General features: G+C 35.4%; 1 protein-coding gene across 2 annotated transcripts in view; it reads right to left on the reverse strand.

The window, feature by feature from the left end:
• The window catches only part of BABAM2 (BRISC and BRCA1 A complex member 2), a 583,899-nt gene that overhangs the window by 506,799 nt on the left and 59,721 nt on the right, over positions 1-17,379 (reverse strand). For both annotated transcript variants that reach the window (XM_027850454.1, XM_027850455.1), the window contains exon 3: positions 10,740-10,816. In XM_027850454.1, the coding sequence (XP_027706255.1) occupies positions 10,740-10,816 (77 nt within the window). The remainder of the gene's footprint in view (positions 1-10,739; positions 10,817-17,379) is intronic.

The following is a 17,379-nucleotide window of genomic DNA, read 5'->3' on the forward strand; positions in this document are numbered from 1 at the left end:
AGTGGGGAAGGGAGGAATTATTGCTGTTTTGTTCTTGTGGATTTTTTAAAAAGTAAATAGCAAGGGAGAGTGACATGAAAGACAAAGCCCCCTGCTTGTGGTAGGCTGTTTTTTTCATGTTTACATGAATTCTTCCTCACTGATGCTTCAAAGAATCCTTCTCTTCCTTCAAGATGAATCCAAAGCACCACCTTTCCCTCCCTGGTTCTGCTTCTGAATATACGCCATGCCTCAGCTGCAACCTCACCCTAGAACTCCCAGCAGCATTTTGGGCCTCTTGGTCCTGGAACATCCATCCTCCCTAGAGGTTCCCTTAATCCTTCCAGTCTGTTTCTTCCATTGTTGAGCTACCTCCTCTCCCTGCACCCTCTCTGGGGCCTCCATACTGGGGAGGAGCCCAGACCTGCCAAGTTTCACTTCCCTACAAGCTCTGCTTCTGACTTTCCAGACTTTGAAACCATATCCTCCCTCTCCCCATCCTTTTCAGCTCCCTTTTGTATAATGTCTTCTCCCACTAGAATGGAAGCTCCTCGAGGGCAGGAATTGTCTTGCTTTATGCCAGTATTTGTATTAACAACACTTAGACTAGTGTCCATCACCTAGGAAAGGCCTAATTAATGTTTCCTGTCTTACCTTCTACATTAAGCCTTTCCTGTTGTTATCAAGTGTTAGTGCCCTCTTTGTCAAACTACTCAGCATTTAACTACTTTATATGTATTAATTTCCTAGATACTTATTTATTTCCTTGTTTTTTTCCCCATTAGAAAATAAATTCCTTATGAGTAGGTATTATTTCATTCATCGTATTTCTGTCACAGCACCTTGCACAATTCTTAGAACACAGGCACTTAATAAATACTCACTGATTAACTGATTTCTGTTTTCAGTTTATTTAAACTTTCCATTTTGAAAGAAATATCGTCGTACTTCTTCCAACCACTCTGAATAACCCGAATTTTTTTTTATCCTCCTTCAGGAATTTTTGATCTCTTATATGTTGGCCAAATCAAGTCTCTATTAACTCAGTTTTTCACTGACACTGAATTGCTGATTTTTTTAAACTATTTTGACACCTTGTATTGTGTTAATCTTTTAGCTTTCACTTTCAATTGCTGATTAAGGGTATCCATAATTTTTTTATCAATTTTTGTTTTCTGGATTTCATTTCACGTTTCTTTTTCATTGTCATTAATCGAGGAATTTCAAGTTTGTTACTGTGCATACCAACTAGATACTGCTAGAATCTTCCAGTGGCTTTCTGAAGGTCTTCAATAGCATTCCCAAGCCACTCTGTCATGGTGGCTTATATGGCTGCAGCACAGACTACTGTGTTCAGGTCCTTTAGACTCTATTAAGGATTGTGGCCAGTTGTATTCATTAATGATGGTTATAGCAGATACCATTTTTAAAATATCTCTATTTTGCTATATTTGGTCTATTAGTTGGATTCTTGCCATAAAACTCAAAAAAGACTTTTTAAAATTTCATTCTAAGTATGCCCATTTCCTCTTTAAAGTCATTCAAGATAGACTATATTTTTGCCATCCATTTTTTTTTTATTATGTAGCCCATCTAGAGGTTGTGTTAGGCACAGATCTGCTACTACCTCAGATTCTTCAGGTTTTCCTTGACCCATAAAATTTCTATTCATTTCATTTTTTCTAATAATAAGATTAAAGTTGTTTCTTCTAATTTATCTGCACTCATCTATAATACCTTATTATTTAAGCTGAGGATATCAATAATAAAAAAGAAGTTTATGGCATATAGTATGCACTTAATTAACACCTGTTGATTGATTTCAAATAGAAGCAAAAACAAGAGATGAGGAGTGGAAAAAGACGACGTGCTCCACTGGACTGCCAGGAGATCTAAAGGAAAGTTCCCAGCATACTGAGTGAACTCTCAGTGGTAGCTTTATAGGACAATCAATGGGTTGTGATCTGTATTGTTGGAAAGAGTACTCAAGTCAATGAAATTATAGATCCATCAAAGTATTAAGGGATCAGCTGCACCAATATCTCAGGCATAGAAACACCCTGAAAAACAAAAGCACTGCTAGTACCATAAGGTTTAAAGTCATAGGTAGTTCTGAACTGACAAAAAGTATATGAAGGCTGTGATACCAAGGTAGTTACTTCCTATTTCTACATGAAATAATCCACAGGACCTACTACAACTAGAGAATTTTAATACATCTATTTGGAGAAGCATTGTGGCACAGTGGATAGAAAAGTATCTACGTGCCACAATTCAATATTCTTTGTAACTGAATTTGAGTATTCTCTCCAATGGCAGAAGTCATAACCTATTCAGGACTTTTTGCCTTGAACTTTTGTCAATGTCCTGTTATAAATTCTGTACTGAGGTAGGCAGCCTAATAAGCTGGGAGCCTTCCTGTACCCTTGCAATCAGGTGAGTACCAGTGCCAGATATGGGCTGTCCCTCTGTTGCATATCACTCTTGACCTATCCCCTTCCCATTTCGGACCAATGTTCTTTTCCATTTGTACATCTCTTTGATGACAGTATTTATACCCTTTTTCACACATCCTTCTGGGACAGGGAGTTCAATTTAGAAGACTGTTATAATAGTCTAAGAAACAGATGATGAAGGCCTAAACTAAAGTGGTGGCCATGTGAGTGGAAAGAAGGGGAAAGATACTAGAGCTATTATATAGAAAGAAATCATAACAGCAATTAACTGGTATGTAAAACGAATGAGAAGTCAAGGGTGACACTGAGGTTTCAGACCTGGGTGAATGGACATATTGATGATACCCTCAATAGTAATGGGGAAGTTAGGAAGACAGGAAGATTTGGAGGGTAAAGATAATAAGTCAGTTTGGGATATATGGAGTTGAAGATGACTACAGAACATCCAATTTGAAATATCCAATAGGCAGTTGGTGATGCATGGCTGGAGATCAGAAGAGAAACTAGAACTGTAATTATATTTCTGTGAATCATCTGTAGAGTGACTATGATTTACCTCATGAGAGCTGCTGAAATCACAGAATGATAGACTACAGAAAGAAACAAGACAAAGACCCAAGACAGAGTGTTGTGGAATACCCACAGTTAGTGGGTAGGACACGGATGAAGATCTAGCAAAAAAAGGCTTAGAGGGAGCAGGAAAACAGAGAGGAGGAGATCAAATAGAGAAAAGACCATCAAAAACCCAAAAAAGAGAGAGTATTTAGGAGGCAAACATGGTCAATCAATAATTTCAAATGCTGCAAAGAGGTCAAGTAGGATAAGGACTGAGAAAAGACAATCAGGTTTAGCAATTAAGACATCATTGGTAACTGTGGAGAAATCTATTTCAGTTAAATGATGAGAATGGAAGTCAAAACTGCAATTTTAAAAGAAAGCAATAGGAAAGGAAGTGGAGGCACCTAATATAGAAAGCTTGTTGAAGGAGTGTAGCTAAGAGGCAACATATAGTAAAATACTTGGTGGGTTTGTTTTTTTTTAAGTATGTAAGAACCATAGACAAAGTTGTAGGCAATAGGGAAGGAATCAATAGATAAAGATTAAAGCCACAGTGCTAACAATAGTGGAGACAATCTTCTAGAAAAGTCAGGGAGGGATGGGGTCAAAGGTTCATGTTTAGCAGCTGGCCTTGGCAAATAGTAGTGCTATCACATCATAATAGCCTGAACTGAAGATGTTATCAAGAAACTGTGAAATCAGCAAGAGGGGTAAATTGCCCAAGAAAGTCCAATAAAGAAAGAAACATGTGATGCAAATAGAGGTCCCAGTGAATACGAAGAATAGATTTAGGAGCAGTAAAGCATATGGATAGATGGAAAAAACATATTATGATCCGATAAAGAAAACTTGAAGTTCTTGAACATGGATGTTTAACATTTGGTAAGAGATAACAAGATCAAGGATATGAACATCCCAGTGTGTAACTAAGGTGAAGTGAAGGAGTGAGTCTATAGATGCTAAAGTTGAAAAACTAGAAAGTTATGGAATCTGAGGGAAGATAAATATCTATGTTGAAGCCCTCTAGAATTAAAGCAAGAGTTGAGGTAGAGAGTTAGACCATGAGCCAGGTATTGAATTCACAGAGAATGGAGGGAAAATTTCCTAGGGATAAGTAGATAACAACTGCCAGAATTTGGATTGGGTGACAAATTTTGATTGAGGATAGTGATTCCAAATGATGATTGTAGAAAGTTTTAACATAGTCATCTGGAATAAGGAATATTTCAACACTCTCACCATAACCAGTGAGTCAAAGGGTATGAAAAAAAGTACATCCGGTACTGGAAAGCATACGCAGAAATGAAATGTTATCTAGAAGAAATCAGGTCTTAGTGAGTACCAGAAGGTGGAAGAAAGGAGCAAAAGAAGAAGCGTTCTGAGTTAAGAAGGAAGTTTGTAACTTGTGGAGCACAGATTCCAGAGGGCACAGTAGAAAAGGTGGGCAGATCTGGAATGCGACTTGGTGAGGCTGAAGCAGGGTGGGGGGAGAGGTGGGATTTTCATACTGGGTAGAAATGAGATGCGGATGAGAATAAGGGAGTAGAAAGCTAAAAGGGTCAAAGCTAACCTGGTAGATTTTAGGACCACCTTCACCTACCCTACCTGCAATATTGCTTTCCCCTAGGAGGCATCCTGAAGCCTACACTTCCATCAGGCAAAAGCAGAATGTAATATGTTATCCCCATGAGACTCAAGGCATGACTGGCAATATTGTGGCCCTAGAGGTATTTGGAACCAGCAACGTAGCAGGACATGGTGTTTCACTGTACTTTTCTATAGTTCAAATCATTCTCAGATTGTTTGAAAAGGTTTGTCTTTGAGGTTAGTTGCTTTGGTCTGTATAGACCTAAGTGATCTTCCAATTTTGCTGTCTTAATGTGGTTTTGATATTGTTCTTCTGTCCTTACATTTTCGCGTTCTATTTCCTCCATTCACTTTTTCATAGCATTCACAAAATTTATTAATATTTTCCACTTTGTTCTAAGCTGCCAATTCTTTTTAATTAATGTTACTTAATGTTATTTAATGTTACTTAAAGCCTACCAATACAAGATCTCCAACATCACTAATTTTCTAAAATTATAAGTCATGAAGTTCTTGAGCTTTTACACTAATTTTTTATTATTTTGTCTACTACTATAAAGTGTCTCCTCTCTTTCTCTTGCCCTCCCCTAGTAACTAGACTAATAGAGAATAAAATCAATTAATTTGAGTAGCTTCTTTGTATTTTATTATGTTTGCATAGTCTAAATACAACGAATATGACCCCAATTATTTGTTTTCTTATACTTTTGTAAAGAGAATTTTTAGTCATATTTATAGAAAGCTTATTGGTAAATTGACAGCATAACTTCTAGCTATTTTATGTATAATAGAGTGATTTAATGTGGAATTTCTCTTTCTATTGCTTCCTCCAGGATTCTGTTACTACTATACAGAAATCTCAATGATATTTGTAGATTTGGCATGTAACCTTCTATTTAAGTGATTAAGCATCAGGATGACTTTCTTGACTGATTTTCTGAGATTGTCTAAGTAAAGCACCAATCCATAAATAAGGATAATGTTTCCTTGTCTTTGCTGACATGTACTTTCTTTTGTTTTGCTGTTAGAGCTAATATTTCTATTACTATGTCAAATACATGAGGAAAGAAGTCATTCTTACTTTACTACCAAACTTACTGGGAAAGATTCTAGTATAATACTTTTTGGTAAACAAAATTAGCTCTTAGTATTAGATAAATACTTCTGACCTTTCCTTGATTGTGCTTTTTAGGGTTTTTTAAAAATATAAATACATGCCATATTTTCTTAAAAATTTTTTCTGCTCTTATTAACATAATATAATAGTTTAATTCATGTTTAATTGTTGAAAAATACTAATTGTTTTCCTAATTTTGACCAATGACTACAATTAATTTAACTTGTTCTTAATTAATTTTTGGATACACCATGTTACTGCACTTTGCCAAAATTTTAATTAAAATATTTTCATTCATAATCAATGCTCACATTATTATAAACTTACCTTTCTTAGCTTTATCCTCTTGTATGGGTATCGCAATAATATTTTATTCATAAAAGGAATCTGGTTAACATTCTTTATTATTGGGATTAATTTTTGTAGCACATATATCAAATCTTTCTTTAAACATCTGATTAAAAAACTTTGTAAAAAAAAAATTTGGATCAAGAGTTTTTTTTCTTCCTTAGTAATTCATCTATGCTTTATTCAATTTCTAACACCAGATTCTTTAGCAGAAAATCAAGTAGATGCTGTCTCTTTTTGAATCATATTTGGTAATAATCATTTTATAAAGCATATTATTGTTTATGAGTTTAATATTTTTTTCCTTTTATCTGTTTCTTCTCTAATTTTTAAAGATATATCTTTTGGCTTTCTTTAGGCTTTTTAATGTGCTGATTTCATAGGTTTTTTTTCACAATGAATTCTCAAAATCATTAACTTTCCTTTTACATTTTTTCAATAATACATTTTCTTTTAAGGAATTTTTCTTTTAAGGACTGCTTAAGATTCTAATAAAAATTGGTACGCTGTCACAACAAAACTCTTGAAAATAATTACTAACTGCTTCTATGATTTTTCCTTTAGCCAACTCATTGTTAGGATACTCTTACTCTTCAATTAGACTCATATCCTTTCATTCATGTTTCCATTACTGTCTACTATTTTTGTTGAATTACTCTTCATAAAACGCTTATTATTTCTGCAACTTTTATGTTTATTTCTATTAAGTTTTTATTCCATAAAATTTGATAAATTATTTTTACAGGTGCCAGATAATGACGTAAAATATGTATACTCATTCATGTTCCAATTGATAAAAAACCATAAGTCTTTCAAATTCAATGTAAATAGCATTCAGTTTACTATTCTTTTAAGAACCTATAGACCAAGACAGACAAAGATGGTAGAAAAGGAGGAAAGCAGTTCCAAGATCTGTCCCACAAGTACTCCCCAAAAAAATGAGACAAAATAATGACCAGAAAATCCAAAAAGAAGTAATAATAGGTCATAGTTCCAGCTAAAGATCAGGAATTCAGTCCACAGGGAAGTGGATGCTCTCATGCTTGGCTGATGTATCATGACAAGGTAACTGGCAAAGAAGTTTCACTCAGCTAATTTAAATCAAAGAGTCCTCAATGATGATCCTTATCAACTATCTATAACTATCCTGCTAACAGGTGAAGTCAATATCTTTTTGATAAATATTGAATGAACTAAGAATGTCTCATTTTGTTCAAATATCAAACCTAACTTATTAGGGAACTGGCTTGAGTCAAGCCCTGACCAGAACAATTGTAGCCGTCTCCCAGGATTACAACAGAATGAATTCAACTGAAATGGGGGCCTGAAGTGCAAAAGAAGATGAGCCTAGATTGGCTTTCATGCTTCTGATTTGTGCTTTTGTCTATAGATGGGAGTAGCTTCCTAAGAGGCATCCTCCACTTACAGTAGATTAGAGAGTAAACTGTGGCCTGTGGCCATCAGCAAGGACAGACATTATTCTCTGCGTCCTTAATGACTGTAACTTCAAGATAATTGCAGTAAACTGGATGCATGAAATATTGGTTGCTTGATAATGAAATTATAACTTTGACTGTGACATTTCTTGGTGAAGTAAATTTGAGGATTCTATTTCAGTGTCCTACAGATTCTATTAATCACTACTTTGCCTTTTTTCCCCTAATTCTTATGCATAATTTTCTGGAACAATAATATTTTTAAATAGCATTTAAAAATTTTTAAAGCACTTCATATACCAATTACTCTTTGAGGCTGGTTGGTCATTGTCCTTCATGCTCAAAGAGTACCAAAATGACATCACTATGTTGAAGTCAAGGTACAATGTGTCCAACTGTGGCTGATCAGAGCTCAGAAGGCTCTACCTCAGGTCAGACACAAATAGTCTTTATGAACATTTGGAGTAGGGATGTCTGTCAATTTGCACATCTCCCATTTCTTTTGAGCTACCGCAATTCTGCTTTGCTCATTGATGTGGGCAGAGCATGCTGGGCAGTCCTCTGCCAGCATCTCCCATGTCTCACAATCAACTCCAAAGTTCTTCAAAGAGACCTTGAGAGTAGTGTTATATCACTTCTGCTGACCTTCATCTGAGCACTTGCCTTGTGTGAGCTCTCTGTAAAAATAGTCTTTCAGGTAAATGTACGTTTGGCATTCAAACAATGTGGTCAGCCTATCAGAGTTTCACTCTCTGCAGTAGAGTTTAAATGCTTGGCAGTTCAACTTGAGAAAGGACCTCAGTGTCTGGTACCTTATCTTGCCAGGTAATCTTCAGAATCTTTCTAAGACAATTCATTTGGAAGCAATGCAGTTTGCTGGCACGGTGCTGGTATACTGTCCAGGTTTCCCAGGCATAAAACAATGATGTCAGCACAACAGCTCTATAGACCTTCAGTTTGGTAGGCATCCTAATAGCTCCTCTCTCCCACACTTTCCTTTGGAGCCTCACAAACATTGAGCTAGCTCTAGCAATGTGTATATAACCTCATTATCTATGTGAACATCCCTGGAAAGTTTATTGAATTTATATATTGGCATTTAATAGACTATGTCATTGTAAAGAGAAGAGACAGACAGGATATGAGAGTTATGAAGGTGATGTGTGGCACAGAGTACTGGACTGGTCACAGATTTATCCTCTCCAAGCTAAACATTTGCATTCAACAAAAGTACTGGCCCCAAGGCAATACTACAAGTCAATAGATTAGAGCACTTCTTGTGTGAAGAGTTTTTTGCTAACTTGGAGGGAAAGCTGAGCCAATATGCAATTGGCAACAGTGGAACTCCATGAGGTAGGTACTACCTTCAAGGTACTACTGTTGGTAGTGAATATGTACTGCTACTGGTAGTTAGGTTTACCCTAAAATTAACTTCACCATGGTCACAAAGCTAATAAGTATGATAAATGGAGTCTAAATATAGATTTTGCTCACCAAGACTAGAATTCTAAACAATATATTATACTTCGTCTGTGTTATATGAAGACCTTTAATTCTTATCTTACCTCTTTTCATCTTATGTTCAAGGTCAATTTCCTCACTCAAAAAAGCAATGAGTTGAAAAAAAAAGGCAATGAGTTAGACTAAGTGACTTCTTAAAAATCTTTTACATTACCTCTAATAGTCTATGATTCCTCGTGAGAGGGTAAAAACGGGTTTAAACCCAAACAAAAAAAATTCCTGGTAAAATATATTACAATAACAACAAATGGAATATATTTTAGTTACCATTTCCAACAAAAATTATGATTTTCTTAAGAAAGGTATGTTGCTAGTTACAAAATAATATATCTGATGCATTATGGATTCTAAGAAACTATTATAGTACCTCAAAATGCCAATACAAAGAAATCCTCAAAAATTACTTCATGCCAAAAAGCATAAAAATTGGCATTACCACTAAAAGAGAGAGAATGTCTCATGTACAAAAAAAAAACTTGCTAATTTCCTTTCAAAAAGCCTTTTTTTTAGAACACCCGCTAAATCTGAGGTGACCTACCTCTCTAATTAGATGCTAAAAATACCATGTATGCTTGAGAATAATAATCTTCAAGTAAGTGAATCTTATAAAAATATAAAAAGTAAAATTGATGACAACCAAGATAAATCAAGATACTGACTAACATAACGCCTAGGAGCACAGTAGAAATATTAAACTTCTAAGATAGCACCTAACTTCTTACTGTACTTAATTTCTTATATCATTCATTCATTCAAAAGCATTTAAGTGTCCACTATGTGCAATATACTATGCTAAGAACTGATAAAAAGACAATGTTTAGCCAATAAGTGTTTAAGACTAAGAGGGCCTTAAGGCTAAGTGAGAGATGACTTCCAAATGAGTGGCCTAAGAAAGCTTTCAAGGAATAGGCAAATCTTGCTTTGTAGTTTATTAATATTATCTTATTAATAAAAATAATTAACATTGATAATAGTGTTTTAAGGTTTATAAAGTACTTAACAAATATTATCTTATTTGAGTCTCAAATAACTTTGTATGGTGTTATTATTACCATTTTACAGAGATTGAAGAGTTAATTGACTTGCCTAGATTCACAGTTAGTAAGCATCTGTTGGAGGATTCAAATTCAGGTCTTTCTGATTCCAAGTTGAGAATTAATGATCTCTACTTTACTATCAACATTTATACTAACTTCATGCAGACAATTTTATGTGGAATATGTTTATAATTATGCTTTAGAATCACACCATTCAGATCATTATTTTATGGGGAAACAATGCCAAGAACACCTATCTGCTCATGATAATCTCAAACGTGAGAACATCCCTAGGCTCCTCTACAAGAAATGGTCTTAAGTGGTCATTCATAAGGTATTCATAAGTAGGTAACTGTCTGCATTTTGATGTTTCTCTTAAATTGGCAGTATATGAATGAAAGTAACAGTTTCCTGTTGCTATGGAGAAAAAAAATTTTACATTCCTACTCTTTTAATTGCACTTTTAACACCTGTCAGTTCTCTTACTGTGGGTAAAACCAGACATGGCAGAGAGATGAGATGTTTTAATCAAGCCATAATCTTAAATAATAGAAGCATAATTCCTAGGAATCATGGAAAGCATGTCACAAAGATATAAATGCAGAGCAGTAGCACTTCTTAATGTACAAGGAAATATAATTTGAGATAAAGAAAGTGTAGTAACTGATGTTTCTCTGAAAAATAAGCAGCATTTACTTACATTTTAATGTTTCTCCAGCATATGGTATATGCAATTTAAATCGATCACAACTAGGTCCAGGAGTCAAGGAAGTACAGCTTGAAGAAGAAAAAAATTAGAAAACAATTAACCAAAATATATTTTACATACAGATGAAACAGTTATAGAAATGGTTATTCCACTTTCCTCCTTTCAGAGAGATGACTACTGAGATTGAGAGAGAGAGGTGGGAGAAAGAGGGGAATACATATTCTTGTGGGAATCTGTCTTGCTGGAATATATCTAAAAACACACACACATATAGTTATGATGAGGGTTTTCTTTTCCTTTTTTTTAAACAAAAGGAAATGTGGGCTGTGGGAGGAAGAGATTATAAATGCATGTAAATATAAATATTTTAAAGGTATGTTAATAAGAGAGACAGAGACTATCTTGAAGCAAAAACTTTAATGGCCTTGAAATAGAAAGGTTTACTACTATTAGCAAAATAATCAAAAATTTTCCAACTAGTAACATCAAAAGCCAAATCTCAACTTTCAGAACTAAGCTTATAATTCAAAATAATTTCCATCCTTTCAGATCCAAAAATATACCACAAAAATAAAAGAGCACATTTAAGGATATATGTGTATACAGACTCTTTACAGTAGTCATTAAGTACAAAATGAGCTAATGTTGGACTGTTCTATCATACAGCTTCCTTTCTTCCAATGTAAATGCAAAACTTCTCGAATTGGCATATCATAATTTAAACTTGAAAAGGACAAAAAACTAAGCTTCATTCAGTATAAAATGAAAATATCCAATCTAGTATCTTAATCGTCCAGAACTCAATTAGGAGTTTTTTGAACTCTATTACCTTACAAAAAGATAACCACAAGTATAGATGTGTTACTCAAAAAAAGCATCTTTGATGATCATAAGTCATGACTGTCAACAGGCTAACAACATAATAAACAAATAAAAATATCACTATAAAGTGAATCGGGGAGGAGCTGTATATTTTGGTTTAATGGGAAAATCACATTTTTAATTTTTACTAAATAATTGTTATAGTATCTATCACAAATACATAATGAAACTGAAACAGGAGAAGGTAACTTAATAGGGGGCAGAGATGGAAAAGAATTACAAAGATAGACTAGAGAATGGGCGTTACCAGGAAACAAAGGAGAGAAAAGGTACCCTCTAAGGCAGTGGGAAGAAGGGAAAAGGGTCACAGAGAAAAAACAAGGCATCTAGAGATTCATCTAGGAAACACTGATACTGTGGGCTACAAATCAGTAGCTTATTATAACCGAAAAGTCAAATGACAAAACAGGGCACATATCTGGCCCTGAGCAAAATTCCCTAGGCATTTTTAAAGAAGTAGAAAGAACCTGCCAAAAGAATTTTTCTACAAGCATAATAAAATACTTGAGATATGGCTATAAAACAACGTGACATTGGTCTTTATTACAAACATATACATCCAAATGACCGTGGAGCCCTTTAATCTAGACACCTTGAGTGGTAATACACTTAAGCAACCACTGTTCATACTTGAATGGATGACAGAAGAGCTACATAGGATGTTAACCTCAGGTTCACAGTGAATTTACTGCAAATCACTCCATTTCAAAGGATCATGGAGTTTGTGCTGGAGATAATCTAAGAGCTAGTCTAGTCTAGTCTCCTCAGTTGACAGATGAGAAAACTGAGGCCCAGAGAGATTCAGTGATTTGCCCAGTGTCACAGGCAGCATGTGACTGAATCACAATTCAAAATCAGGTGCTCTGACTTCAAATAAAAGCACTCTTTTCACTGCACCAAGCTGCCTCCCTTAAATCACAACAAAACTTAATACGGCTAAAGGGCTGTGCTTGAGCCATTCTACATTGATCGTTACAATCACTTATTCCTCTTTATATTAGATAATTGGTAAACTTACTAGAAAACTTCAAAAGTTAATACAAAACCAGCAGCTTAACAGCTTAACTTTATTATTACAGGTAAGAGGGAATGGGGAAGAGTATAATCATTTATTAAAAGCAAGTACCTATTACATTCTAGACCCTGTGCTGACTGATTTACAATTACAATTCATTTGATCCTCACAAAAATCCAAGGAGGCAGGTGCTACTATTATGTCCATTTTACAGTTGAGGAAACTAAGGCAGACAGATGTTAAATGACTTGCCCAGGGTCACACAGCCAAGAAGTGCCTGAAGCCACATTTGAACTTAGAGCTTCCTGACTACAAGCTCAGTATTCTAACCACTAAGCAACATAGTTATCTCTAAATTTAAAATTTATAGATTGCAAAGATCTGATTTCATTTCCATTCCACCTACAAAAAAGTATTTTGGGGGCAGATTTCATAAGCAGTACTAAAATATTTCACTTTAATCTTTTCTGTCCCCTATAACATAAGCTATTTGAAAATACCTGAATAAAAACCATAAACTGATGGACACTAAAAAAAAAAGTGTAGCCTAATGGTGATAATGGCACTAAAAGTAACACTAAGCATTTTTCCCCCAGGCATTATAGTCTACTTTGAATGTTTTTTAAATGTTCCTCTTCTAGAAATGATCTACATTCAAAGTGAATTGTCTTAGGTGCTGGGGGCAGCAAAGAAGTGTTATCATTGGACAAATTATTCCTCTGTTACGTTGGAGTTTCTGAAGCACACTAGGAATACAGAGAACCCTAGGATTAGTCTAAAACAGGAGCTCTTAGCCTTTTTTTATGTCAAGGATCCCTTTGGCACAGTCTAGTCAAGTCTGTGGACCTGTTTTCAGAATAATGTTTTTAAATGTATAAAATAAAATACTAAGAACTACAAAGAAAACAAGTTACACTATCCTTACCCTAGAATCATGGCTGAATCCTTCCTAAAATGATGGTCCGCAGAAGAAAGTTACCAATCAGGAGCACGAAGCAACAGTTTCTTATTGCTGTGAAGAATACGTCCACATACAGTACAATTCTCTTTTAAAATGTTTTATATCTTGCTAAAAAAAGCCACTTTAGTACCCTGCCACCTTGGACTGCCCCCTTCCTACTTTAGCTATCTGTTCCAGCAACTTCCAGGTATCTAAAATCTCTCATAGGTAGGCTTTCTTCTTGTTGATATTTTTAACAGAGGGTTGGATGGATGTCACCTTTGGCTTCTGATGAGTATCCCCCTGTCCGCTATCTACTTTTCTCCTAGCATCACAGGGAACTATATAGCAGCACAGCCTAGTTCAAAATGTCTGAAAAACACAATGAGATAGAATATGTTCAACTCTTTAAAACTCAAAAAGCTCCTGTCACTCACCTTTGAAGCTCCTAAGAAAGTTATTTTCTATAATGTGACCTATTTAAAAGGCTAGAAACTGTTGAGTTCCGTCTAAGATTTTATTAGAAAATTTGCCCCTTCTCTTTCAGAATTCTTGATTATTGGAAGGGTACAGACAAATCAACAAGGATTTATTAAGTGACTACTCTGTCAAATACTCTGCTAAACACTGAGGATACAAAGGCTAAAAATCAGTCCCTGCTCTCAAGGAACTCACAATCTACTGGGGGAGAAAACATGCAAGCAACCTTGTACAAACAGGCAGGATAACTAGGAGATAATCAACAAAGGGAAGGCACAAATATTAAAAGGATCAGGAAAGACTTCCTTAAAAGGGTATTAGTTTAGCTTGGACTTAAAAAAAGAGAAGAAATGGGGGTGGGGTGGCGGAAAAGACAGGGAGAGAAGAGATGAGGAAGAAGAGCATTCCAGGCATGAGAGACAGCCAGTGAAGATGTCCAAAGTAAGTGGATGGAGTATCTTCTGTGAGGAACTAGAAGGCTAGTGCCATTGTACTGCAGAGTATGTGGGCAGGAGTAAGGTATGATAAGATAGGGAAGGTAGAAAGAGGCCAGGTTATGAAAGACTTTGAATGACAAATAATATTTTATATTTAATTCTGGAGGTGACAAAGAGTCTCCAGAGTTTACTGAATAGGAGGGTGACTTGGTGAGAATTGTGCTTTAGAAAAATAAATATGACAGTTGAGTGGAGAACAGTCTGGACTGGGTAGAGACTTGAGACAAGGATATCAACCAGAAGGCTAAAGGATATCAACCATTTTCCTGTTTTGTCACATTGGCCAATCTGATAGGTGTCATGTAGTGCCTCAGCATTGTTTTGATTTGGATTTCTCTAATCAACAGTGATTTAGAGCATTTTTTCATGTGACTATAGATGGGTTTAATTTCTTCATCTGAAAACTGCCTGTTCATATCCTTTGACCATTTATCAATTGGAGAATGACTTGTATTCTTATAAATTTGACTTAATTCTCTATCTATTTTAGAAATGAGGGCCTTATCAGAGACACCAGTTGTAAAAATTCTTTCCCAGTTTTCTACTTCCCACATAATCTTGGTTGCATTGGCTTTGTTTGTACAAAAACTTTTCAATTTAATGTAATCAAAATTATCCATTTTGCATTTCATAATGTTCTCTATCTTCTGTTTGGTCATGAAGTCTTCTGTTTTCCATAAATCTGATAGGTAGACTATTCCTTGCTCTCCCAGTTTGCTTACAGTATCAGCCTTTATATCTAAATCATGAACCCATTTTGATTTTATTTTGGTATATGGTGTGAGATTTTGGTCTATGCCTAGTTTCTGCCATACTCTTTTCCAATTTTCCCAGCAGTTTTTGTCAAATAGTGAGTTCTTATCCCAGAAGCTGGGGTCTTTGAGTTTATCAAATAGTAGATTACTATAGTCATTGACTACTGCGTCTTGCATACCTAACCTGTTCCACTGATCCACCACTCTATTTCTTAGCCAGTACAAGTAGTTGATGATTGCTGCTTCATAATACAATTTAAGATCTGGTATGGCTAGGCCACCTTCCCCTGCATTTATTTTCATTAGTTCTCTTGATATTCTGGACCTTTTGTTATTCCAAATAAATCTTGTTTTTTTTCTAGCTCTATAAACATGACAAAACAGGAAAATGATAAATGTTGGAGAAGATGTGGGAAAATTGGAACACTAATGCATTGTTGGTAGAGTTGTAAAGTGATCCAACCACATTAGAAAACAATTTGGAACTATGCCCAAAGGGCTATAAAAATGTGCATACCCTTTGCCATAGCAACAGCAACACCAGGATATCAATGAAGAGCACACTCTATCAAGGGGTTAGATATCCCTTACTCTTACCACATAATTAGCCCATCTATATTGAAATGATTATATATTTCTCTGATATCCTTTACTTTGGTTCTTCAAAGTTTCTGTTTTGTTATGCGTTGCAGCCTGTTCACATTCACTATGCACATCTCCATTGCCCTTTATGTGATATTCATTTTTAGTTCTTCAGAGACAGCAGAGGTCCGTGAATTATAGACATGCACCACCAGAATAATACTGGCATTAAAAAGACAGGCCTTTGTTTTTGAGGGTTAGTAGGGAACAGATAGGCTTTTGTAAGGAATATTCAACAGTAGACCAGATCTTTACCATCAGGCAACTGACCGAGAGACAAAGACTACAATATAAGATCTCATTATGCTGACTGTGGACTAAAAAAAAACTTGAATACTGAAGTATAACAAAATGCCATTTTTAAATGCTTTAAGAGGTCTTCCATTCATAGAGCAATTTTAAGATTCCTTGGAAGAATTAAAAACAGATATAACTCTGTTCAATAACACTTATAGTTGAAGATATCTACCTCGGTTCCCGTAGTCGTGATGCGGGGTCAACTAATTCTTTTCCTAAAAGATACTGAAATTATCAGAAGTGTTGTAGGAAAGGCCTAACACAGACTAGTTCTCTGGCAGTTTAGGCTCAAGAATGGAACAGCGGACAAGAGCTGGGCTATTGATGTGGCTTTCTAGTTACCTAATCTCTAACTTGGCCCAGAGGCTTGGGATGGCAGCCACAGCAAAACTGATACTAGATTCAAAGCATATGGTGTCTTGGTTGAATGGTCCTTTCTGAATATCCTTCTGCCATGGCGAAGTAAATCTCCTTATCTTAACTGCTAAATGTTCCACAAGTACCATTTTGTTCCATTCTTGAGCCTAAACTGCCAGAGAATTGGTCTGAGTCAGGCCTTTCCTACAACAATTCTGACCATAAATATCAATGAAAGTCACAGAGAGGGAAGTTTATGTTTGCCAGAGGCCAGTGACATTGATCAAATAAGACACTCCATCTCTCAACTCTAGGCATTTTCATACCTGGAATGCTCTCCCTCCTCATCTCTACCTCATCATTGTCCTTCTTTCAAGTCTCAGATAAAATTTCACATTCTACAGGAAGCCTTTCCCAATCCCCCTTGATTCTAGTGCCTTCCTTCTGTTGATTATTTCCTATTTATCATATATATGTGTATATCATATATTACATATGTATGTATGTATGTGTATATGTGTATATATACATACACATATACATATATATATACATATATATCTTCTTTGCATATTGTACCTAGTTGTTTGCATGTTGTCTCCACCATTAGATTATGAGCTCCTCAAGGGCAATTCCTGTTCCTTGCCTTTCTTTGTATTCCCAATGCTTAGTACAATCCTTGGCAGTTAGTAGGCACTTAATAAATGCTTACCAACCGATTCACAGGTATTTACCATTGACATGGAGTAGGTGTAGTGCAAGCTCC

This window comes from Vombatus ursinus, unplaced genomic scaffold (genome assembly GCF_900497805.2).
Source record: "Vombatus ursinus unplaced genomic scaffold, bare-nosed wombat genome assembly UNPS02009062.1, whole genome shotgun sequence".
Taxonomy (NCBI): domain Eukaryota; kingdom Metazoa; phylum Chordata; class Mammalia; order Diprotodontia; family Vombatidae; genus Vombatus; species Vombatus ursinus.